Genomic DNA, 24,813 nt, shown 5'->3' with positions numbered 1-24,813 from the left:
TTGCGTGGCTTCACAGCTTAATGAAGAAACAGGTCTTGTGTGAGCCATAGCAGTTTTCACAATAACAAGCATATGTGCAAGAAGAATACATATTGCCTGTGCAGTTGCAATTCACTACATGATCAACTTCATTTCAAACACTTCATACATTTCATTTCTCTTTTCTTCAGAGATAATATGTATTGAGAAACATAAAAGAATCATTTAAAACTCAAGGCAATGTACAAAGTTTGCAGCAAATGCCATTTTCTCTTTATTGGTGAGTAAATGCTGGAATTTGTCATCTATCACTTTTATTTTTTTTATTAGCTTTTGAAAGGAGTCACCATAGCCAGTGGTGGAGTGTTACCCAATATTCACCCAGAGCTTTTGGCAAAGAAGCGAGGATCAAAAGGAAAACTGGAAGCCATCATCACTCCACCTCCAGCAAAGAAAGCAAAGTCTCCATCACAGAAAAAAACTGTAACAAAGAAAGCAGGCGGCAAGAAAGGGGCAAGGAAATCCAAGGTAGAGTAATCTATTTATTTTAAACCGAAACAGGCCTGATAGAAGTAGCTCCAGGAAGCATCATGTACAATAGATTTTCTATTTGGTGTATTGTTAGGATAGTGATTTCAATAGCAAATGCTAAAGGTGGAGTACTGCCTTCTTCCTAATGTGAGCGGAAGTCTCAGAAGTGGCACAGATCTGCAGGACAGAAAGTCAAGCCCCAACTACTGCATTCTTTATATGAAGCAGTAGTGGGGTGGGTGCTTCCTGGAGGCACCAAGAGGTGGAGGAGGAGGATGTATAGGTGATAGACTAGGGTTGTGGCTTACTGGTGAGTGAACAAGAAGTCTCACATAGCTATAGGGGTAGCTTTGCTGTGACTCCATAGGTACCTTGGGTTAGGTGGTGTAAACTTTCTTGGACTTTGTGCAATAATATCAATATACTTGTCCCTTAGAAATAAGTGATCTGGGTATTTTTTTTCAGAAGTAAAATCATATTAAAATAGAATTCTGCAGTTATGAATATAAAATAAAAACAGCATTCTAGGTCACTTGCATTGTATATATGATTCCTCTCACTTAGTGGATTTGTTGACATTTGAAGAGGGTGAAGTACTCCTTCTGAAGTAGGATGCAGTTCTCTTAGAGCAGGTAGCTCAGTGTTTCATCGTCAAAGAAATTGTGTTTATTATGGCTGCACAGAATTCCTTTGGCTGAGCTAAGGACCTACAAAACTGCCCCTCTGTTGTTGGCATGTTATAGGTGAGACTCTTCCATATTTAGCCCTGGTGTTTTCAATTCCTAATGATTAATTAAACTCATTCAAAATGAAGAGCGGAGGTAGGGAGGGGAAGAGCAAGGCCATCAACATGTGATTTTCTTACACTAGGAAAATAAGAAAAACACAGCTGATTTTTTTTTTTTTCCTTTTTTCAATTTCAGTTTGTAGGAGTAGGGAATCTTTCTGATGTGTGCGCGTGTAACCAAGGGGATTTTTTTCTGCCAAGCAAATGCCGTCAAGCAGTAGATTACAAATGTAGAAAGAAGGGTACACAAATTTCGCCTGAAATTCACAGTGCATTTGAAAATGTTGCCTTCTGAGTCAAACAAAGCTTCTGTATTCATCCTGTATGTCTCCGTTATTGTTTACTTGGTCGCTTTTCTGATTGTTTCCCCCCTCCCCCCTTTTTGTTTTTTTTTTTTTAACTATTGCATTTAATTTTCCCCTTTAGAACACCTAGTAGCTGACATTTCAAGTGCAGTGCTTCTAATAACCATGCACTAATAATTTCCCTAAATCTGGAAATTTTTTTTCCTAGTTGATTACAAAAGCAGGAAGTCTGTTGTGGGGTTCTGTTTTTCTTCCACACAATAAACTATATTGTCTGCTTACTATATTGGTATTTGGCTAACAGTAAACTCCTGGGGAATTGAAATAGGACCCATGAAAATCTAATTTTCAAAACATTTGTGTAAAGCAAAGCAAGGTTACACCTCCTAGAAACACAAATATATGCTTGCATCAAAGCCATCTTAGTTGCTGAACCACAGATTTAGTTTTTATGCTTTGAAAAGGGAGGCTAGGAGAACACGGTAGCCTACTTAGTGTTCCAGGTATGCTTTTGAGCATCAGCAAGGGTATTGTTGAGGCATCAAATATTTATACAAAAGTACAAGTGATGCATTATTGAAAATACAGAATGATGTTTGGCACTAATTGAGTTGATAACCACAGTAGTCAGTGTACTATCTTCATGAAGCATCCTTTTCAAAAGGTTGGTAGTTCTCATATTTGTCCGATAAGTTAATTCAATCCTGAAACCTGTCAATTTAATTCAGTGATATAATTGAACTAAAGGAATGCTGGTTGAGCGGGGGAAAAAGAACGTACAGTTGTCCTGGAGATAAAGGAAAGTGGTCAAGTTAACCAAGACAGAGAAAATTGTTCAGCCCATTTCTGACTACCAGACAGATAGACTGTAGAATGAGTTCTTCTGACCCTGACTCTGAGGACAGCCAGATTTCACAACAGTATTTCTAAAAATACTTCTGTGAAATCTGTGAGCGCCTCATTTCATAGAGGACCAAAATTTGCATTCTGACTAGTCATTTTTTACTTTAGAATGAGTGTCTGCCCATATGTATAAATAGGTACGTATCTTTTTCCAAATAGGCCATTAGAAAATTGTTAAAAGTATGGCATTGTTTATAATTTTCCCTACAACATTTGAAACGTTTGTCATCTAAATTGTGCAATTTCATAGGCAGGAAAGGCTTATGTAGATATACAAATTCTAAGGTCATCTTTCCTATTGATCAGCATAGCTTCCCTCAGCAATAATCAGTCACTTGTTAGACTAAAGGATAGACTATAAACACCAGTTTTTTTTCTGGCATTTTATTGCCTGGTAAGCATTTATGGCATGTCATATATTGTAGTGTTATTAAACGATCTTTTTCTCTCAGCCTTGAGTTAACTAATTAACTGTATTTTCGGAAGAAGAAGCAGGGAGAAGTGAGCAAATCAGCCAGTGCTGACAGTACAACAGAGGGAACTCCTGCAGATGGTTTCACAGTCCTGTCCACCAAAAGTCTGTTTCTTGGCCAGAAGGTATGCTCCTGCATTTTTATAAATGAATTCCTATTTTTCAGTGCTGTTTAGGGAATACCCCCTCCCACTATCCCTCTCTTCCCAAAAGGTCTATGTACAATTGACATTTCACTACTGAGCACATGTGGAGGTGTGTCCTTAAACAAAGAAATTCCCTGAAACAACTTCTGCAACATTTTAAACATATATAAATGGGTCTTTATATGCCTACATAATTAAATATTCAGATAGAAGGAAAGCCTGTGTGCTTGTAATCTATCTCACTTATTTATAGACAGCATAATTGTTACAGCTAAGCTGCTTAAAAATTATTCTAAGGATGAAATGGCTTTTCCAAAGAGCAGCCCACTTCATTGCTGATATAAGTGATTTGCAGGCTTTTATCAAATTCTCTTTTAGACATTTGTTTATAATAGTGGTTTTGTGCTTTATTCTGCTTTGTTTTTTACAAAAGTTAATGCTGTGCAATAACAAATGATGCTTTTATGAAAAGCTAGAAGTCAATGATCCTTTTTTCCCTGTGAATGTTTTGGGACTTGGGATGATTTAATCAAATATATAGCCATTTAAAGAGACAGTGCAATAAGTTAATCTGGTCTCTTATCTTGAAACCTGCCTTTAGTTTGTGATACAAGATTTTGTTAAGTAAAACTGCATCTTTCTTCTGTCATTCAGTAGGCAGATCATTGTGTTGTAAGTCATAAAAGATGAGCCATTTTTGTCCATTGTGGAATGTATCTCCTCTGACTCATTTTTACTTCATATTGAGGTTGTTCTCTGTTTACCCTTGCACAGTTTGTCTGCTAAGTTTAACATGCATGAAAGTAACATTATTTTTTGCAAGACTTCTGGTTTTCTACATGTAATTTTACAACTGGAACCAGATTGTCAGTTTGGTAGGTTTTGTTATTTGGCTACTTCTAGGGGGATGATTTTGAGCATATATTTGGGTTTTAAAGCATTTTGAAGGCTTGATTAGAACCTGACATTTTAAAACTAAATTACTGTTTCGAGAAAGACAGCATTGTAAGGCTTTTGAACCTGATTTTGCACTCCTTTTAATTACCATAGGAAAACTGTAATAAGGCTAAGGTTGTGTTTTCTAACAAGCCAGATCCAGCAAATCAGTGGGGCTTTGCTGTTAAGTTCAGTGCAAGAGAAGGGTGAGCTCTAAGACCGCTTTAAGCTGCAGGGTATCTGTTGTAGAGCTTTCCAGTGAGTGCCTTGCACTGGGGAATGGACTTTCTGGCTTTCTCATTCACCTGGAGTGCAGCCCCCTGAAAAGATTACTAGTACTAAGTGTCCATCCCCACACTGTTTCACTGTCAGTTAGCCCTGCATTTTTTCCATTGACATCAGAGGGGCCAGGTGTTGGCCTGTATTTGTAACATAGTATGCATCTAATTAAAGAAAAAATGAAAACCACTTTTGCCTCCTGGGAACACTCCAAATAAAAGGGGTGGTTCTTCTGAAGGATAGGATATGCATAGATATTGTTGAGATGTGTCTAGCATAGATTATATTTTGCTTTTGACTCCATATGAAGAACTGTCTTTAGAGGCAGTAGTAAATGGTTAGTGTAAAAATGTAAAGATAGAAAGTATGCTATGCATAACACATGCTTTCATCTATGAGTTAAAAGTGAAAGTCGTACCTTGTTTGAGCCGATAAATAATATATTAATTTATTCGGTCTGATTTACCCCCCAAATAACGCATTTATACCAACCTGAATTCTTTTAAGCGTTCATGGTAAGACTGAAAATGTGGAAAGCTTAAAATGCAAAGAAAACTTGCACTGTAGTGATCAGAGAAATTTTGTTTAGCATGGAGGCAAAAGAAAAACCATTATGTTGGCTCATTTGTAAACATTTTTCGAGCATTCCACAGAAATTATTTTTCAAAACATGCATTTTCCAAATTATCAAAGTATGTATTTGATTTTTTTTCTGTGATAAAAAGGCAAAGCTAAAACTGTCAGTAACAATGATGAAATCAGTGGGACTCGAGTGCCTCCTGTCTCCTAAACTTTAGCTGCGTTTTGCATGGTCCAGGTGAGAAGTTCACGGCTATGACAGGATGTCTGTCGCTAAGTTTAGCAGACTGGGACCTCATTGTTGGTGATAGTTGTTAATTATTTAAAGGACACATGGGCTTTTCAAATAATTGCTTTATTTTGAAAATTTACAAATGAAATATAACAATTATCTTTAAAAAATTTGAGTGACTTTGAATCAGTTAAATGCTTCTGCTTAGCCATGTCTACATGCAATTGCTGTTTAAAAAGGTAATATTGGTTTTAAGTGTTTAGATAAATCTGTGAAGTCTGATGCTATTTTTCCAGGAAAAAAAAAATCTGTTTTGCTGTATTTTTCAAATTATTACCACATGCTATTCATAAACATAATGATCTAATAATTTTCTTAAAACCACAGATAGCTATTTTAAACCATATTATTGCAGCTTGGCTTTATGATAAGCAGAAGTTTTCTTAGGACTGTGCATGTCACTTATTTTCAAAGAGCATGAGGACAGAAGGTGCTTGCCCGTCTGGAGGAGAACTTTTCTCTATTCAGCATAGCCTCACTCTTCTTAATGTGAACTGAGGGAAGGCAAAACCCCTTAGTTGCATGGGTAGAGAGTACAGCGTGCTTAGGTAATTCAGATAGAGGCCTGGAAACTGCCTCCTGGCTTCAATTCTGTTTGATTCAGAGATACTGTGAATCACCTCATCTTTCTCTGTTGCCTTGCCCATCTGTGACGTGGAGATATATATATACACTCTTCACAAGGATGGTAGGAAAGCGTAATAGGTTAAGACATTTTGAACTACTCCATTTGAAAAGCAGAAATATTCTTATTAATCACAATTATTTTAATTGTTCTTGAGTTTAAACCACTGGTTTTTTTTCAGTATATTATAATGGTCTATGTGCTCTTAATAGAAATATAAACTATAGTGCAAACATAGAAACTGAAAAGCAAAAAAATCAACCAAACAACAACCAATCTTTTTCATACCTCCTGTGACCATCTTGAACACAATAACAGCATGTCTAGTAGGACTGCAGAGCTGGTATTTGCTAGCTCAGGAAATTATCTACTCAATGTGGAGAAGCCAGAAAATAATTCTGTTCTTCCTATCATGTCACTCATAAGGCTTTAATGGGAAAAGTCTGTCTTCTTGACTCCATGTTTGCAGAAGAGAAGGGTTTTACTTGCAAGAATGGTCTCTCCGTCTTTAATATCCCCAAATGTAATTACTGAAAACAGTTGAGAACACTGCAAACCTGGGTATTGTTCGGATTTTAAAATGTACTGTTATTGCATAAAATCTTTAGATAGCTTTGCTGACATTCAGGCAAATTCAGAGATTCTTAGGGATCAGGAAATGGCAGAGAACCGTTCCGTTATACCTATAGAAATGTATTAGTATTACACCGTAAAGTATTACAATCTAATTAATTTTTAAATGATTGTGCATTCTACAAATGACATCCCCATGGAAATCTGCTACTCGGCATATTAAGCAGTTCGTTCTTCTGAGACAATTACAGAGTAGAGGCCCAGTTTTGTAAGTCCTCAGGCCTAAGCGTTGGGGTTTGGACTTAAGAGACCTCAGGTAACCTGTTGGCTTGCAACAGGCATCTTCAGTTTTCTGTGAGACTGTTCTTAAATAATATGAAGTCAAGTCCTCCCTCAAGCAAAATTTCCACAACTTTAAAGGTAATTTTATCTGAAATAAGAAATGCAAGGCTTGGCTCAAAAAGCACTTACAGACATGCTAAGTGTCATCTGCATTTTATCTAACTAACATTTAATTTAAACGTTACCTGAAGTTATGTCTATTCTTTGTTGCACAGGTACGTGCAGGTTGTGGCTATTTTTATAAAATGTGGCCCTTTACAGGAATAAAGTGCCCCCCCTAAAATACATGTTTCATACTATTGTATAGTAACATTGTGCAATGACTTATCCAAGGATTTAATGCTGTAAGAAAGTTTTTGATTTATACTGTAGTATTTGGCAATTAGCTAGCAACCTGTTGAACAGTAAATGCAAAATTTAACAAAATAATACTTAGCTGCCAGCACAAGCCTATCAGTAATGGTCAGCTTTTTCAGTATTTCTTCTGAAAGGTTGTTAAATTAAGACTTAAAGTACCAATTGGTTGCTATGTAAATCCCGTATATGAATAGATGCAGAAATAGCATAAAGATGTAAAAACTAGAATAGTCTGCAGCTGATAGATCTTTGGCAAAACATTGTAGAACAAAAGGAATTAGGAATCAAAAAAAGTCAACTATAAAATTTAACAAAATAGGTACATATTACTATTAAAAACTCCACAGAACAGTCTTTTGGTGTGTGCATGTGTTCTGTTGTTTTTTTTTTTTAATTTCAAAATTCATAAAGTTTCTTTAACATTTTGGTTTGATTTGATTTGACTCTTTTTTTTTTTTTAAACAGCAGTTGCTTGTAGTCAAACTCAAGACTCAAACTCAACTATAAATAACTTGCCACGTGTGAAATATTAAAGGATTCTAAGCTACTTGGAAAGTAAGCTTTCTTAGATCTTGTTACACATTCCCACACAGACCCATACAGGGCTGAAGTACGCTTGTTTGTAGCCAAAATCACCCTATTTTGAGGGAACAAAGTTTACTCAAGCAACTTAGCAAGTTGCATGAAATTGCAGGCTTTTAAAAAGAAAAAGAAGGTCAATTCATGTAATCACATGAATGAAATGTAAATGCCTTTTTTTTTTTCTCCATAAAATTTAAATGTATAAATGTTGGCCTCCTTAAATGATCCATTCACTCATGTTGGTTTCATGAATTGACTCTATATTCCATGTTAGTAAACTCACATATACATGGAATTAAGTTTACAAAAATGGATTACAAACCAACAGATGAAATTCAGCTATTGATGAGAATAATTACCATATCTGAATATATTTTGTTACACTGAAATGTTATGGTTAATAGGTTGAATTCAGTGAACTTTGGATTAGACGAAAAGCCTCACTTAATTTCAGCAGCCTTCAGGACCTGCATAAATGAATGAGAACTTTCTCTTTAGTAGTTGCTTTCCATATTGCCTAATCAGCTATTGAAACAATCATTTTAAATGCATGTACATGCTGGTTGGTAGATATAAGAATAAATTATAATGTAGATAATATATTTCCAGATATGAAAAGGTCTGGAAGATTTTATACACTTTAAAAGTTTTTTAACTTGGGCGGTAGTAAACTTGGTGCATGTGAAATTAGACTTCCCAACATTGGCTACAAAGCAGTGTTACAAGCCTCTGGTTTTAAGCTTCCCCCCATACCTGCCAGTTTACTGCAGTTTTTACTTTTGCTGAGTCTGGACTTTACATCAAATTACCTCAAATTATGGAATTTTTTCTGTGGTGTGGATCAGACTGTGATGAGACTCCCAAACTGTCAGCAGTAAACAGATTGTGCTATCACATTACACTCTAAGCATTTATAAAAAACATCGTTAGTAGTATGGTGTGGCAGTGTCAGTCCCTTACCACTGATGGGCTGTTTTTCTCATTCGAACTTGACTTCTGATATAATTCTATAATAGTTTGTAAATCTTGCTCAAAATATGTTGTTAGAAGTTGAAATCTGCACTTCCTTGTATTTCATTAATTCTTTTTTTTTGGGGGGGGAGGGGGGAGAACATGAAGCGCAGATTTGAGGTTAATCTCTAGATATTTGAGCTCCTTCCTATATGCCCAAAATAAATCCTTCTAATTTTGTAATGATCAAGATAGCGATTTGGAGATTTATTTAAAATATATGAGTGTTAGTGGGTGGGGTTCAAGGGCAGTAGTGGGTAGGGTTAAAAATGCTATTTTCATGAATGACTAGAGGAAGTAAAGCAAACAAAAGCTCTCCACTGGGCGGCAGAGCACCTGTATTATAAATAAGTGCATTACCATGCCTGTTGAAAGTACTTCACCAGCCGTTTCACAAAGGCAGCAGAACTGTGCAATTGAAAACTGAAGAGACTGCAATACAGACTATGGTGACCAATAATATGGAAGGAAAAAGAAGCATACCCCCTTGTTAGGATGGAGGTATCTCTGGAGGCAAGTGCCTGTTTTCGCAAAGACTTGCTCATGTTTACTGGCTTAAATAAAGAGCCAGATCCCTTATCCAGTTTCAGTTCTGAACAGTCATGACACGTTCCTATAACTGATGCATAAGAAAGGATTGGAACATCTGTCATCTATACTTTGAGGACAAACAAATACCCTTTTATAAAGTGAAAATAAGAATCCCAAATAGCGGTTAGCATAAAGTCAAAATAGAGCTTATTAAGAGGTACATCATTTTCTTCCAGAGTGAACAATGTTTGAGTCTTGTGTTTGAATTTTTTTTGATAATAACCCTCCTTTATGACCTGCCTTTTATTTTGCATATTTGTTTGCAGTGATGCTATCTCCATCTGTGTTGCAAAGCTCACTTTTCTGCAGCTTCTCTGTGATTTCCCAGCTGTCCTGTTATTTCCCACCTCATGCTTTTCTTTTCAGCTGAACCTTATTCACAGTGAAATCAGTAATTTAGCCGGCTTCGAGGTGGAGGCCATTATCAATCCTACCAATGCTGACATTGACCTTAAAGATGACCTAGGTAAATGGGGCATGGGTTGACACAACTAACGGTCACATGGAAATTATGGAACCCAGAATTTACTCTCTAGGACTTCATACATTGAACTAAAAGCGGAAATTCAGATCTTCCAGGTTCTGTTGAAGAACTAGATTCAAAAGACTTTTCACCAAATCTGAATACTCGAATCTATTGCTAGCTTTCAAGTTGATTTTGATTAAAATCATTTAAATTCTTTTCCATAATGATCATATGTGACTGTTAGCTATTTTGGGGGGTTTCTTATGTGGATTCTTTGAGGACTAAAATACTACTTTGTCAGGTTGTTTTCAAAATAAGCAGTTTCTCCATTCTAACTGCAACCTCTGTTTTTTTTTCCTGAGTAGGCATAGAAACTTTTAAAGCAGGATGATTAAATAATTAACTATCCCCAAATTTTCTTCTTACCTTGATTTTGTGTTTACAATTCAGTCAAATAATTTGTTTTCATTATGCTTAAATTACTTCCTCTCTCTGACTTTCACATTCAGCTGAAAACAAATACTGGTATTAGAGCAACACTGAACTTGAAGATAGATAGATGGTGTATTGCTTTTAAAGCTTCTCACTTGTTTCAGATTTAAAAAAAAAAAAAATCCTTCTTTGACAAAAGCCTATTCTTCATCAAAAGTAAAACAGAATTAACTTTCACGTATTATGTACTGTCTTCCATATTTATTTGATTATACCCGCTGCTGTCATCATATTCAAAACTTCCTTAATGGAATACAGCATTTAATTCTTCAAATACTGCATTTCCTGAGGGGAAGTGTATGTATAAATCAACAAGAAAAAGATTTAAGAAGGTGAAGTTATAAATCAGCCATCTTCAGAAATGTGTGTGTTTTTACATCTGTCTCAGCCATATAGTGTCTTGTATGAAGAGAAAAATTAAGAAATGGTATGCTGCAGGAAAAACTGTATGCCCAACACACAGGTAGAAAATAAGCCTTACCTCTAAAATAGGAGATGGATCATTTGTATTTTTTAAGTGAATACGATACCACCTGCCTGCAAATATATCATTTTTAGAAACAAAATTATGAAACATTATAATTTCTAAAATTAGTACCTGTCGGTTTATTGATGCTGACAAAATGGAGAAACTAATTATTTTGTTTGGTTTGATGATCCTGAATTTCTTTCTTAAACAGATGCCATATTTTAGTGTCATGGTCTGTGGGGTACTGGTTGTTCTAGGTTTCTGCAAAGTGAAACGGGGTATTAGCTGATTTTAAAACTTTGGCAATGATCTCATGTAATTGCTCTGACTTGTCATTTTAACATTTATTTGAACATGTCATACTCAGTATTCCTCCTCCTGTTCCCTATACCCCTTTATCTACACACACCTGCACACACAACTCAGCATACTCCTTTGGCGCAAGGTTTGGAGGTGTAAAGGTAGGAAAATATGGACGTTGGTACATGTGTAAATGTAGAGCCTGTGCTGGGTCTCTGTCCAACGTGGTTGATATACATCTGTTTACCTGTTGTAGTTGCAAGTTGTACAGGCTGACATTGCCACGATCGACAGTGATGCTGTCGTTCACCCGACAAACTCTGACTTCTACACCGGTGGTGAAGTAGGTAATGGAAAGTTCAGTGCTGCGGAGTTTGTATGTGTGTGCATGGTAAATCAGCAGCCACAAGCTTGTTGTAGCTATGCAGATTTGCATTCATTTCTCACTTCCAGCAGTCCTGACCGATGAAAAGAAATGAGTAAGTGCCAACTCAATAGACATTTCTGATTTTTATCACCAAATCAGACTTTTAAAAGTAATAATGGAATGCACCGCCAAAATTTGAAGTGCAAGAACAGTATGTTCAACACAGACATGTGATCAAGGAAAATGAGTTACTGCATTATTTGTTTGACATGTTAAATGTGTTGTTATGAACAAAGTTTGAGTCTTGATCTTTAGATTTCTGACTGGTTCCAATATGCTCTCTTCATGCCAAGTTTCAGATGTTCACATCTGACATGCTGGATCTCGCCCATCTGGAATTTCTGAACTCTTAAGATCAGTTAGTTTTTTCACAGTTTAATTTGTGGACCAGTCAACCTTCACAGTCCTGCTGAGCTGACCTTATAAGCACAGGCATACGTCTAGTGTTGCTACATACGTTTTTCAGGCGGTCATCTAAACTACACTGATGAGAGAAGGCATGATAGACCATATGACAGAAGTCTTAATTCAGTATCTTATGGTTCCCCTGAGCGACTCTTACCTTAGTAATACACCTCTGTATGCACCTTTCAGTGTAGTATTTCAAAGGTTTTCATAAATGGGTAACACTGCTTTATTGAACTGCCTTGGTAATTTAAGAAGGCAAATCAGAATTTGGGCAGAATACAAAAGTTGCCGATAATGGTGATGACCCACCATATTTTACAAAAATGCTGCATAATCCTGGCCTCTGTTTTACATCTCATCTTAACCTCATCATCACTATGCAAATAGTGTCCCTTCATGCCAGAGGCAGTGCTTCATTACTGGCTCGGAGGGTCGTGTGTCTGTCCTCCTGCAGAGCTGGCATGTCTTGCAACACCTGTTTTTTTTCTGAAGGGGCTGCTTTTTGAGTAATGTCCGGACAAATGCAGCTCCGTATATCCTGTTGAAGCAGGAACAGCTGTGACTTGGCTGGCTACACAACCTTTTGCAGAGACGTTAAGAGAAGAGAAGTGTCATAATAGCCCTGTATCTCAGGAACATGCTTCTAATGTCTGTCAGATTCTTTTAGCTAATGTGCTTGTCTCTTATCCTTTGACAAAGAAATGCTTTCGAAGCTACCCTGCAAAGAAAATTCTCGAAGCTGCACTACTCATACTTTAGTGTAGGTTCCTGTTACTTCTGACTGCTGTAAGAAAGAATAGAAGTGCACAAATGCTTAGCTTCCAATGATTAACTTTTACCCATCTAAATTTTTTTTAATTTTTGTTTTTTTTTTTTTCCCTAACAATTTAAATGTACTGGGGGCTTATCCTGAGAGTTTTAGAGCCTAAATTTCTTCTAACGCTGTTTTCAACACTGATTCCAATGCCTGCTTGGAAAGCATGAGATAATGACCTAATTCTCATGGGAGTGACACATATTTATGCCTATGAGCAAATAAGCTACTAACCTTGAAGCTGTGAAGCAAGACTTCCGTCAAGAAACTTACTAATGTAGTGGAAAATGGTTAAATACAGTATGCCCTTACCAAGATGAAGCTAATTTACAGCATTGTTCTGAAGTGTAATTTCAGTGTAAACCTTCACTATTAATTACAAGAAGAACGTCATTGTAGAGTAAATGCGGAAAACATCACTGATTCATACCAAATACTTTTGCTCTTTGCACCAGATCTGCAAGGAGAGCTTAGTTTATGTGAAGTACACAGATTGGGTTGTTCATTGCTTTTAATTATAAATTAATTCCCAGTAGAAGGAAAAAGCTGATCCTTCTAGACTGAATTAAACCAGACTAGGCTAAATTCCATTAAATGTATGACAGCTTTGCAACAGCAAAGGAATGATCTAGTTAATAGATCTCTTCTGTTTGCAGGTTCTAAGGCAAGGCTTAATTATGTTTCCCCTTGAAACAGGAGATATTAAGGATTGACAATGTCATGAGTTTTAGAACTGAGTTCATGGACTCCAGTGGAATATAACTGGAATATACATACATATATATATTTAAACTGGGTTGATATGAAAAATACACAACAAGAATATAACTGGAATGAAGGACTGTCCCTATCTGTCCCCATCCATTCCCTGTCAGAGTGATTTAACAAAACCCTAGTGTTAGCTGTATCTGTTAAACAGGTTCAGCAAAAGGCACTGTGTCTCATGCTGTGTGGCACATGATAGCATTTATGCTTTTGAAAGGCAGTGTATTGCCAAGCACTTCTGTTCTGGGGGTAGATCTCTTTTCCTAGCACACTCTCCTGAGACACCTTTCTGCTACAAATATAACCATTAACGTCTTATCTCAGGGATTTGTAATATGAGGTCTTCCACTCAGTTGCACAGGGATAGTTAACTGAGTTTCAGAAAAATCTTAGCGAGGAGCGTGTCTAAATAAATTTAGACCAAAGTGTTTATATAAAAAAGCTGAAATGATTGCAAGGAGCAAATTAAACTCTGACCTGCACAGCCAGACCTTGCAATCCAGCTTTCGGCAAACACACGTTATGAATTAGTTATGAAGAAAGCAAAATAAGAGCTTTTTTAAAAATTGTCCTCAGCTTTTTTACCCCAAAGACAACAGATTGCTCACAGCAAAAATAGAGGCAGGGTCACAGAGATGGTTTTTAAATGAGCAAACAAGTGCATTCAGTTATTTTCAACAAACTCTTAATGTTCATTTTGGAAACAAATTAACAATGGCGTCAAAGCAAAAACATCTTGCGGTGCTCTTAGAGCTATAGCCCTATTTAGTAGACTAGATCTTGGAGGAGGGGCTCTGCTTCCTTGAGCATAGAGTATGTGCACTTCCATCAGAAAATGCAGTTTTTCTTTCTTCATCAGTGAAAGTAAGGGGTTTCACCAAATAAATGTCTGGACATTTAGAGATCTTAGTTCTGAATTTTTGGAAATCAGTTTTCAAAGTAAGAAATCAGAGCCTTTATGATTCCACTGCTTCTTACTTATCTACCTTTATAATTAATATGCACAGTGAAAAATTTATTTGGGATGCTTATGTAGTTAGGAAAATGCTTTCTTGGGCTATTTTTTATATTAATATCTAAAACTAGAGCTGCAAAATAAGATCTAAACCATTTAGTGATGGACTGCCTTTGTAAACTGCATACCTTTTGGTTGCCCTGAAACACTGCACAGCTCTTCTTTTCCCAGACTGACTTTGTCCAGCTCCTTAGCTGTAGTTAGCGAAGTTCATTGGAGGAATATGTTCCTTAGAGATTCTCCTTATTTCTGAGGCTCTTCCTCTTGGTTAAAGGTGGCTCAACAAGCTGGGCAGTTACCAAGTAAAGCAGCCCGCTGCACTCACGAGACTGTTTCATTCCTGGTGCCACCTGTTGGGGTCAGGGACCAAGATCAGGTGAGTTTCAAATTCTTATTGTGGCAAATGGCTCTTTAAAACAATTTATAAGAGAGAGGGGAAATGAACCTTAGGGGAAGGAATTGTGAACCTTCAACACCCTTGAGCTAGCACATTCTTCTGGAACATTTCACACTAACAGATGCTCGTGATAAGGAAGGAGATAAGGATATCATGTCAGATGTATTGACATTAAAATCAGAGTCTGAGAATGTTAGCAAGGGATACAGATGTGAGGTTTTTTGGGTTGCTAGGGTTGTCTTCTTTGGTTTTTTCTTTTTGTTGTTGTTGTTGTTGTTTTTAATGACTAGCTAATTCTGAAGTCCCAAAAGGTTTAGATCTTACTTTGCAGTCCCCAAAAAACGTTTGGGCAGAAAAATATAGAATTACGTAATCACAAGTAATGGTCAGTCACGTGTGTGCTGTGGAAACCTGGGATCAGAGGAGTAAAATAACAATTCTCTGTTCAGGGAGCACTTTGGAAAAGAAAGGCGGCAAGGAGTTTGTGGAAGCTGTCATTGAGCTTCGCAAAAAGAACGGGCCGTTGGACATAGCTGGAGGTGAGGTTCTGCGCTTCGGAAATCCACAAATGAGCATGGTGGGCAGTGTGTTCTTGCTGTCTGCCGCAGTCTTCACTGCAGTCAGTCAACCAAACTCGTTCCAGTACAATGCTTGTGTGAGAATCCCTTTGGGTTCATGCTGTCCTCAGACAGCATTGGTGGACTACATGACATTTGTATTCTCAAATGGTAAAATATACACATTGCATCTTAAGTAACTCTATCAAAACATCTGGGAGATGGTATAGTGATGTAATATTACAAATAAAAACAAGCTGTTCACAGATGCATACATACACAGTGAATGTTGATTATTAAGGACACAGTTCAGGAAAGTACTTAATTAGATGCTTATTTTTAAAGAGCAGTTGAAGTTCAACTCGGTTAAACGTCTGCCTTGCTGAAGTGCCACTGCCTTTCACTCAACTAAACCAAATTAAGGTCTGCTTAGGTACCTTGTTTAATTAGTGCCTAAGTTATCGCTGTAAAAGCTTATGATTTTTCCATGCCTAGCTATCAAAATACATGTAGTATCTGAGAAAAATCTAATACATAAATAGTAAAGTTTGATAAATCCCATTTTTTATTTTTACGCCATCTGTCAAATTGCTGATAAATGTTGTTCATATAGAACTCTGATTATGCCATCTGTGTTTATGCTATGAAAATAAATATACTGCATGCAGTTTTGTAAATGAATTCTGACTGAAGCTGAGGAGATCTAAGACTTCAACTATGATAGGAGAAATTACGACTGTTTACTTTTGGTGCTTAATGTGATTTTTTTTTTTTTCTTCCTGATTTGCTTTTCATTTAAATTTTTAATAACATTTTCTTGGAATCCTTATTTTGCAAAAAAAGTAGAATGAATTACTCACCTATTCTTTGCTCACTTCTGTAGAGTATTCCTTGGTTCGCTAGGCCAAACCATGCTCAGAACTAGATTTCAAGTTGGAAAGGAAAGATTTTTTTCTCAGCCACCAATTCGCTCCTCCGATTCGAGGGCAGCTTGGCAAGTTTACCTTGCGAGGGAGCTCTGCATTACACCAGCAGAAACTGACTGTTAGAAATATGTTAGAGGACTCTAGAGCAGAACTGACACAAGCCATTTCCCCAGATTTCTCAATTATATGGATATTCCTTTAATCCACCAATAACCAGGATCCTTACTGTGCATGTAATTGGAACTAGCACAGAATTCGTCCATGATTCTTTTTTTTAAATAGAAAAAAATGTAATGTACTTTCCCTTCCAGAGTGTTTCCATTTGAAATAAGTGACCGTTGCTCTTAGCAATTCAGAGGTGCCCACAACAGAATCTTAATGAGTTAATTAGTGACTACCCTAGAAAACACTGCCTGTCTCAGAAATATTAAAGTTGATGATGGGTATCAATACAGTATTTTATTCTTTCCATATGAAGATGTCATCAGTATTCCACATCTGAGTAGAGAGATGACAGCTGCTTTTATTAGTTTTTTTTCTTGGATATATGATGTATTCTGAGTTTGCCAACATTTTAGATTCACATTATGACAAATTAAAATTGCCTAACGCTGAGGTTATTCAATATGTTGAGAATCTACAAACCTATAAAAACATAAATGCCTGTGCTTCCATTGTCCCTTAAAATTTACACTTCTGATTAACCTCCTGTGAGAATGCAACATGACAAAGTCTATTTTCGCTGTTCTGCAGCAGCTACAGAATAGTATCCGTGTGTGATGGTAGTGATCCAGGAGTTATAATTTAATAATAAAATGCCTCATAAACATTCCAGAAGGGAGTAGGGAATTTCTGGCCTTTAAGTACCTTTACAGACCTAATTGTTTTTATTTACTGGTATTTTTATTATTGTTTTTAAAGAAGCAAGCTCCCATTTTACACCTATACTTTTGTGGGCGTGTATGATTGTATCCCAAAGCCTCTTAGAGGGCTGACTGTTTGTAAAGGTTCAGTGTATGGTCTTGCGAGACTTCAACTACGTGTTTTTTGTGCCATGAGCTTGTGAATAGGGTGTTTTTCTTCCATCTTTTTTTTTTTTTTTTTTTTAAACAAACTGAAGTTGCAAGTTTTTAATTGCAACCACAGACCTATGAGTTCAGAATGACAGTGATCCTGTTCTCTGGCAGGCAGAGCACAATCTGTTGCTGCTCTGTGATCAGAAATGGTGAATCCAGAATATGTTGTCCTGCTGCGAGAAGGCCACCATTCTGGGGACTGCCAGTAGTTTGCCTGCAGGCTCTCCCGTGTCTGCTTAATCCCCACATATCCATGCAGTACCATGGTGATAACATACAATTACCGTGGTGAAAATTCTTTTTCGTTTCTTTGTACGTACAAGGCCTCGCCTGTTGGTGTATAAACAGAGTGAATCAAGCATTGTAAACTTGTAAATGCATCCTGTCCAACAGTCTGTCAAAAATGTGATGAAAGAGGTAAACTAGAAAACAGAATTGTTTAAACAATGAAGGATGACCCATACACAAAAAGCTTAAATAAGAACAGGTCCCAAATGCCTCCTTTACACTTACTCAGAAATGAAGCTGGAAATAAAACAAAAATCTTCGATAACTCACCTCTTTCCTAGCCTTGCTTACCAGTTTGCAGAACACCAGTAGTTTTGAACTGATCCCAATTTGGGCTGCAGTCTGATCAGAAGCTGGCTAAACAAACTGTGTATTTAGCAAGAGAAGCTAAAGGTCACAGAGGTCATAACTATATTATTCTGACATTTACTGTAGCTCTGCAATAAAATCTGAACCAAAACAAGATCATCCCTTGAATGGGTTTACATTCTGACAGATTACTGCCTTTCTGCTTAGACATTACACAAGTTTGCACAATCCCCAGTATAAATGTGTTTCCTTTGATGTCAGTCATGAATTCTTGCTTTCTCTTTAAAATTATAGCTATGATTTATAAATTACCACAGTGAAAGGCAGCTGGAAATGGAAATGTAGAGTCTCTGTAATCATGTTGTTGTATTTTAAGCCTGTGTGATTTGTAATCTAAAACACTCACAGGGGCTAAAGGAATGTCTGTCAATTGTTTGCTATTTTAATCACATATGCACTCTTTTAATCCTAATGAGAGGAAAGCAGTTACGTTTCACTTTCATTTCTGACTAGCTGTTGTCAGTGCTGGCCACGGATTGCCCGCAAAATTTGTGATCCACTGTAATAGCCCAGGTTGGGGCTCAGACAAATGCGAGGAGCTGCTGGAAAAGACAGTGAAGAACTGCTTGGCTCTGGCTGATGAAAAGAAGCTGAAATCAATTGCATTTCCTTCGATTGGCAGTGGCAGGTAAGGCTGTTATGCAAACCTTATACTTCATGCCGAATAGGTCATATTTTCTAATGCCATCATAGATGTTCCAGTTGTTTCTCATGTATAAAACCCGTTGCTCCAATAATAACTCTATTCTTGTTCATTTAGATCAATTCTCTGAATGAAATATTTCTTGCAGATTCATTCAAGCTGCACATGAAGCCTAGAATATTATCGTGAATCCTAGTTCAAATTTGGCAAGTCTAACAGTGATCCCTGCAGAAAGTTAAAGCATACAAATAGGTTAAAGAGGTTAAAGAGCATAAAATTAACTTTTTAAGAGTATATTAAAAGACTTTTTTTTGGACTATCAGTTTGTTCCTATAAATTGAGGATGTGGAGGAGCACATGAAGAAGGGGGGATCTATCTTACCTAGTTTTACTGCATCATTAAACCTACTGTATACGTCTTTCGTACGATAGCCAGAAGACATGTCTTAGTGTTAGTTTAAGCATCAGACTTGAAATGCCTTGATTCTCAGGATTTGCAGAGTCACTTTCTCCCAAAATCCATAAGCTGAATACCACACAGTTTACATCATGGAACTCTTCCAGAAAAAAAAGGCCTTAAAGTCTTTGCCAAGGTTTTTGAAAGCCAAAGTCTAAAGTTAAGGTCCTCTAGCTGTGATAGCATGCTTAATGCCTTTGAAAATTGGATCACGTTCTTAAAAGTCTAAATATGGGCTAGAATTTTAATTTGAGGCTCTTGGGGAAGCAGGGGGGTGCAGCTGGAGCGCTTGGCCCTTAATGATGGCTCAGTATGAAGACCAAGGACCAAATCCATGCTGAATTACAGTAGTGTATTTAACCCTGAACAACTGCTACTTTCAATTTGCCATGAAAGAAGTTGGCTGATTTCCTTCAGCAAGAGTATTCTTCCCATTGTGCCATGCTGCAACGTGAGATTAATTCCTGCGTATTCGGTGTAGGGCAGAAAGTATTACTTGAGCTTTTTGGGTGAATGACAATAAAGACATAGAAGTTTCACTGGGATAATAAATTTAAGCAGCTTGCATCAGACCGAGCTTCAGAAAAAGGTTGATTTACATGGGTGTCGTTTTAAGGAGGTAACATAAGCCGACTTTGTGGAACCACAGAGAAAACGTGGTGGAGGATTCATACTGACCAGCTGAATTAGCTGGCAAGCTAGCTGTCTAGTCAGTAAAAAGAGAAGCTCTTCTGGACAGTGATCCAGCACAACTAAATTAGACTGTTCTCTGAATTGCTTTTTGGGAGGAACTGTATTCCTCCACTGACTGTAGAGTCGCTGTGGAACTGTTTGTTTAGGTACCTAAGGCAAAGCTATGTAAAGCATCTTCCCTAGACTGCTTTTTTACTGGATAGCTCCCAGTAAGGAACCATTCACAACCATTGTTGTGAAGTAGTTAGATTGGTGTTGGAACATGATGAAACTCTGAATAATTATGAATCACGTTCTGTTATCAAATCTGGTTACTGACAGAGGAGATTTGTGGCTGTGTTGTCAGCTTGGCATATGTACGTAATTCTCACTCGAGGCAGCTGAAGTAGTGATTTTGGAAGATGGAGAGGAATCAATAGGCCTTGGGAAATATGAGGTTGTGTAGTTCCCCTTTTTTCTTTGGAGATGCTCAAGCATAAATTAATTTTGAAGAAAAAAGAATATATTCTGACAATACTTGTTTTTATAAAGTCAAAAGCATAAAAAAGTAAAGCTTTTAAGGACAGCAAATGCCAAAGACAGCACATGTATGCAGCTGTTCTGGTACAGACATCTGTCAAGCAGACATCACCCAATAAACCCACATAAACAGTTTCATTCTCTTTTATGGTTAAGGAATGGGATTACACGAGGGCAGTTCAAATAAATCATGGGGGGAAATAAAATAGCATGCTTGTAGCGTTCAGTGGGCCAGATGCTCAGCCGCAGCCAACTTGTGGAAAGCACAAGTTGGGTGCTGTACAAAGGTAGCCTGGAGTTCACTCTGGTAGGGCCTGCAGGAGAACAGGGAAAGAAGAGTTTGGGACTGAGCATAAAATCAACCTCTGAGTGGGGATTTCATTCTGAGGCTCTGACTTTGATCTGAATTGACACTAAGTTGGCTAAAGTCTCTGGCTGCCTTTTTACAAGAATTTAATTCAGACCAGTAGATCCAAGGCAAGAGGCTTCTGTTGCTTCTTGCAGCCCACACATGGCCACTGGTCAGCATCCTTCTGATTTTTCCGTTCTATCTCTTCCTCTTTTTTGAGACACTGGCCCTAAGCAATTCGGTTTAATCAGCTTCCATGTGTGCATACGTCCTTTAAATCAGAGGCAGCTCTGCTGTCGTTTTCCCCACTGTGACCACCTTGCTGGAACACTACTGGAGTGAAGGTCATACAGCTTCAGACTATCCTTGGAGCATTTCAGAAACAGTGTTTACCCCGATTTTGATGCTGACCTGCATGACTGTTCCTGCTCAGGACCAAAATTCATTGAAGGTCTATTTAGTAGATGCTAGGATGCAGCATCCATAAGTAAATGACAAGTGATCGAATGCAGAGGCAGACTCACTGCATGCCCTTTTATCTGTGCAAGCCAACAGTAGGAAGTAGCTTCTATGCACAAAATATACTCTCAGTGGGTTACCTTGTCAGATAGCTGATTCTCCCTGGCCAGCTAAATTGCCTTTGGAAGAGTACAAGTTTTTTCCTTTATTTAAGTAGAAGAAATTTTAGTAAAAGAAAAAATTGGGCCTTTTCAGAAAGGAGGGAAACAGCATGTGCTATTTCATCATTTCTGAAATATCACGAGCATTGTTTTCATGCAGCATGTACAATATCACATTACATGCAGCCCTACCACAGAATTGCTCTTAAAGTTTATTTTATGATAAGGTAATGTGCAGTAAGTGGTCCATGACACAGGTGGTCACACACAGCTGAGTTTCTTTGCTGTTCTTCTCTGAAGAGAAAACACTATCAGTTACATTTTTCTATCCAAGGAAGTTTTACAAAGTAAAGTGAAATAGGGGAAAGAGATGTCATTTAACACACTCATCAGACCTGTCACAGAGAGTTTCATACTACTTTGATTGCAAGCAACCATATCACCCAGTGGTTTGCTGCTGCTGCTGTCCATGAGACTACCTCCACACATGCACCCAAAAAAAAAAAAGCAGCATTAATGTCATGAGCTCTTCCAGCAAGAGCTTTTGTGCTGAGGATGCTGGCTAGCATAGCCCTCCTGTGACCGGTGGCAGAGGGGACATTGTGTAAGCCTAGAAGTTCTTCCAGAGAGATTACTTTATCCTCTGTATCATTAACGCTAACTGTGCCACCTCTTCCTGCTGCGCTTACATAGTGAGAGAGGAATTTATCCTTGCCATGAGTAATCATGAGCAACGTAGATACTTGGAAGACATAGTACAGAGAGAACAAGGAGTTCCATAGACTGTCATACTCTGAGCAGTAGCTGCATTCTGCTAGCTTTCAGGTAACTATAGTTTTAGTCAAAAACAGCTATTGTTTTTTCCTCTCCAAAAAAATCCATCTATTATAATAAAGGAGAAAAAAATCACCAAATGCATGGAATTAGAAGGAATGAAACAAAGATGGACAAAATACTGCTCTTACTAGAACTGCAGCTGTCAAGGACCATCCATCTTTGACTATCAAAAATTCATGTGAAAATGGTTTCTTTATCTCCTTATTAGCCTACAGCTAAGAAAGATTCAAGTAGATCCACGCTTTTTAACAGGGAGTATTGACAATGCGTATTTGTACATGTGCATGTGCAAAGCAACCAGGTGATGTTCAACAAGGTCTCTAAAATTTTGTTGGGGTACTACTTTTAACAGAATGATCACATCTCATCACCTTCAGATTGACTACTGCAATGTGCATTGCTGGGGCTATGCTCAGCAAAGGCTAGGGCAAATTTTGCCTAGGGCAAGGCTGTGCGGTCCAGATAGGTAGTGGCACTGCATCAGTAATACAGCACCAAAATTTAGAGCGCCTTCAAAATAGTTGCCAGGTGCAATCTCAGGTGTTAACCATAGCCACGTCTGTTGTAGTTCAGGTCACGGCTTTGTTCAAACCATTCTGCTTGTGTTCGACCTGTGTTAAGATTAGATGAAACTTTCAGACAAGAAAGAGCTACTAGATGTAAACGTGAAAAAGCCTGTAAGAAGTATCCCCAGGCTGGGTATACAGCTTTGAAATTCAGCGAGGCACAAATTTGTCATCTATGAAAGCACTGTTGCCTGTTGTATAAGCAACTTGTTTAATTTTGTACTATATTATTAACCATTAATAGTGGTAAAGTCATTTTTGTTCTTTGTGTCTTCTCACACTTTGTTTTCTATACTAAGTTCCCTTATCCTTTCCTATTTTTCTTCTTTAATGTTTGGTCTGCTTTCAGGACTCTAGCATATATGCAGCTTTCCTCAGTCCTGTAGCCTGACCGAGCGTTGATTTACCTGTCTGTTAAATGAGAGTAACTGAGCCATCAGATATTGTAAGGTTCAACCCATTAATGTATGTGGACTCCGTATTCGTGTTTTGAGAGTGCTTTCTTCTGCAAGCAGCTTTCTAAAAATTGTTAGTCTTGCCTAAACAAACACGTTTGTAGCTTCTAATTCCGATTGTAAACACTTGCTCTGTAGCTTTATTTACCGTGCTGCATACGAGAAAATCCTGAGCATTCCTTGCAAGCTTATTCTACCAAAAACTTGTTTGGCAAGTCTTGATTTTCTTTTTCTTTTTTCTTTCTCTCCTGCTAGAAACGGCTTCCCAAAGCAAACGGCTGCTCAGCTGATCCTGAAAGCCATCTCCAGCTATTTTGTGTCAACAATGTCCTCTTCAATCAAGACGGTGTATTTTGTGCTCTTTGACAGTGAGAGTATAGGGATATATGTGCAGGAAATGGCCAAACTAGATGCCAACTAAGCCTAGAAAGCTACAGTACCAGCCTCCTTACCCGCCATCCTCCTCCTCCCCAAATCCTTAACTCATTGTGAAGCAGAGCATCCCTTATTTTAAATTTTGCTCATCTAGGGGAATAAAAGTGTTTTTTTGGTTTTGTTTGTTATTTTTGGTTTGTTTTTTATTTTTCTTTCTCAAATGTTTTATGTTGGCACTGATAGTTGGCATTACTGCTGTTAATGCACTGTATACCAGGCATCGTCTGAATTTAGTGTAATCTAGGAGATTTTATAGTTTTATTTTAATGAAGTATGGATTGAAGCAGAAAGCTGTTAGGAGTATGTAGTCTTTTACTTGTGAAAGAATCAGGCAGACCCTATTTTGTAACTGTGTTGTGGTGCTTTATCAATACATCGAGTGGCGTTCCTTTCATTTTTTTAAAGAACAGATGCTATAAACCTAATTTGTGTTTGTTTATTGTCTTAATGATAAATCTGGAAGAAAAAATACAGAAACGCTGTTGTCCTTAATTATATTTGCAATTTTAAAATTGTGTGAATTGATTTAGTAAAATGTTTGAACTGTAGCTGTTGGTGTATTTGAATTAATTTTTCTCTTAAGCATTCATTTTACGAATTCTGAACAGTTAGCTATGAAAAGCATGACAAAAATACCAAATCCGTACCAGTGTACTGCGTGGAGATGCTGGGCATCGTACAGGTTTTGGCTGGATTTCTGCATGCTCAGTGACTTTCCGAATCAGATCTTTTTCCAGTGAGCATTCAGACTTTCCAGTAGGTTCTTCAGACCCTCCTGTTCAGAATTTGACCTAATTGACTGTTTAGTTTGGGAGGTTCAAACCTTTTAACGGTAAACATTTTTTGCTGCCTGCACACACTGTATAGATTCTTTCAAGCCCTTCCACTATTCCTTTGGGTTTTGGAGTTAGTTGGGTAATTTTTTTTTTTTTGGTCGTTCTGGTTTACACAAATCAAGATATAGGATTCAAGTGAAGTCTGGGGGTTTTTTGAACTAGTTCCAGTAATTTAATATTAGTCTGTTTGAAGCCATTTTGTATTTTTTCCAAATATTTATGAGTCCAGTTTGTACTGTTTGCTGTATAGTTTGCACAGCTGAAATCCATACCAACATAAACCTTTACGGAAGCCACTTGTTTTTGTACTTTAGGAAAGAGGAGACTACATGTTCAAAAGCTAT

At 37.5% G+C, this 24,813-nt stretch overlaps 1 protein-coding gene across 5 annotated transcripts in view; it reads left to right on the top strand.

Moving 5' to 3' along the window:
• MACROH2A1 (macroH2A.1 histone) overlaps positions 1–24,181 on the top strand; it is a 50,888-nt gene extending 26,707 nt beyond the window's left edge. The window contains exons 4-9 of one of the 5 annotated variants that reach the window (XM_068959174.1): positions 310–507; positions 2,992–3,102; positions 11,274–11,364; positions 15,293–15,382; positions 18,513–18,687; positions 23,454–24,181. In XM_068959174.1, coding sequence (XP_068815275.1) covers positions 310–507; positions 2,992–3,102; positions 11,274–11,364; positions 15,293–15,382; positions 18,513–18,687; positions 23,454–23,619 — 831 coding nt within the window. In that variant the 3' untranslated portion in view covers positions 23,620–24,181. Of the gene's footprint in view, positions 1–309; positions 508–2,991; positions 3,103–9,656; positions 9,757–11,273; positions 11,365–15,292; positions 15,383–18,512; positions 18,688–23,453 lie in introns of all 5 variants that reach the window. The other 4 variants (XM_068959172.1, XM_068959175.1, XM_068959173.1 and 1 more) reach the window with 4 other exon arrangements.
• The last annotated feature ends 632 nt before the right edge of the window (positions 24,182–24,813 follow it).

Source organism: Struthio camelus, chromosome 13 (genome assembly GCF_040807025.1).
Source record: "Struthio camelus isolate bStrCam1 chromosome 13, bStrCam1.hap1, whole genome shotgun sequence".
Lineage (NCBI taxonomy): Eukaryota > Metazoa > Chordata > Aves > Struthioniformes > Struthionidae > Struthio > Struthio camelus.
The sequence above is the reverse complement of the archived record's forward strand: the minus strand, read 5'-3'. Positions and strand labels throughout refer to the sequence as shown.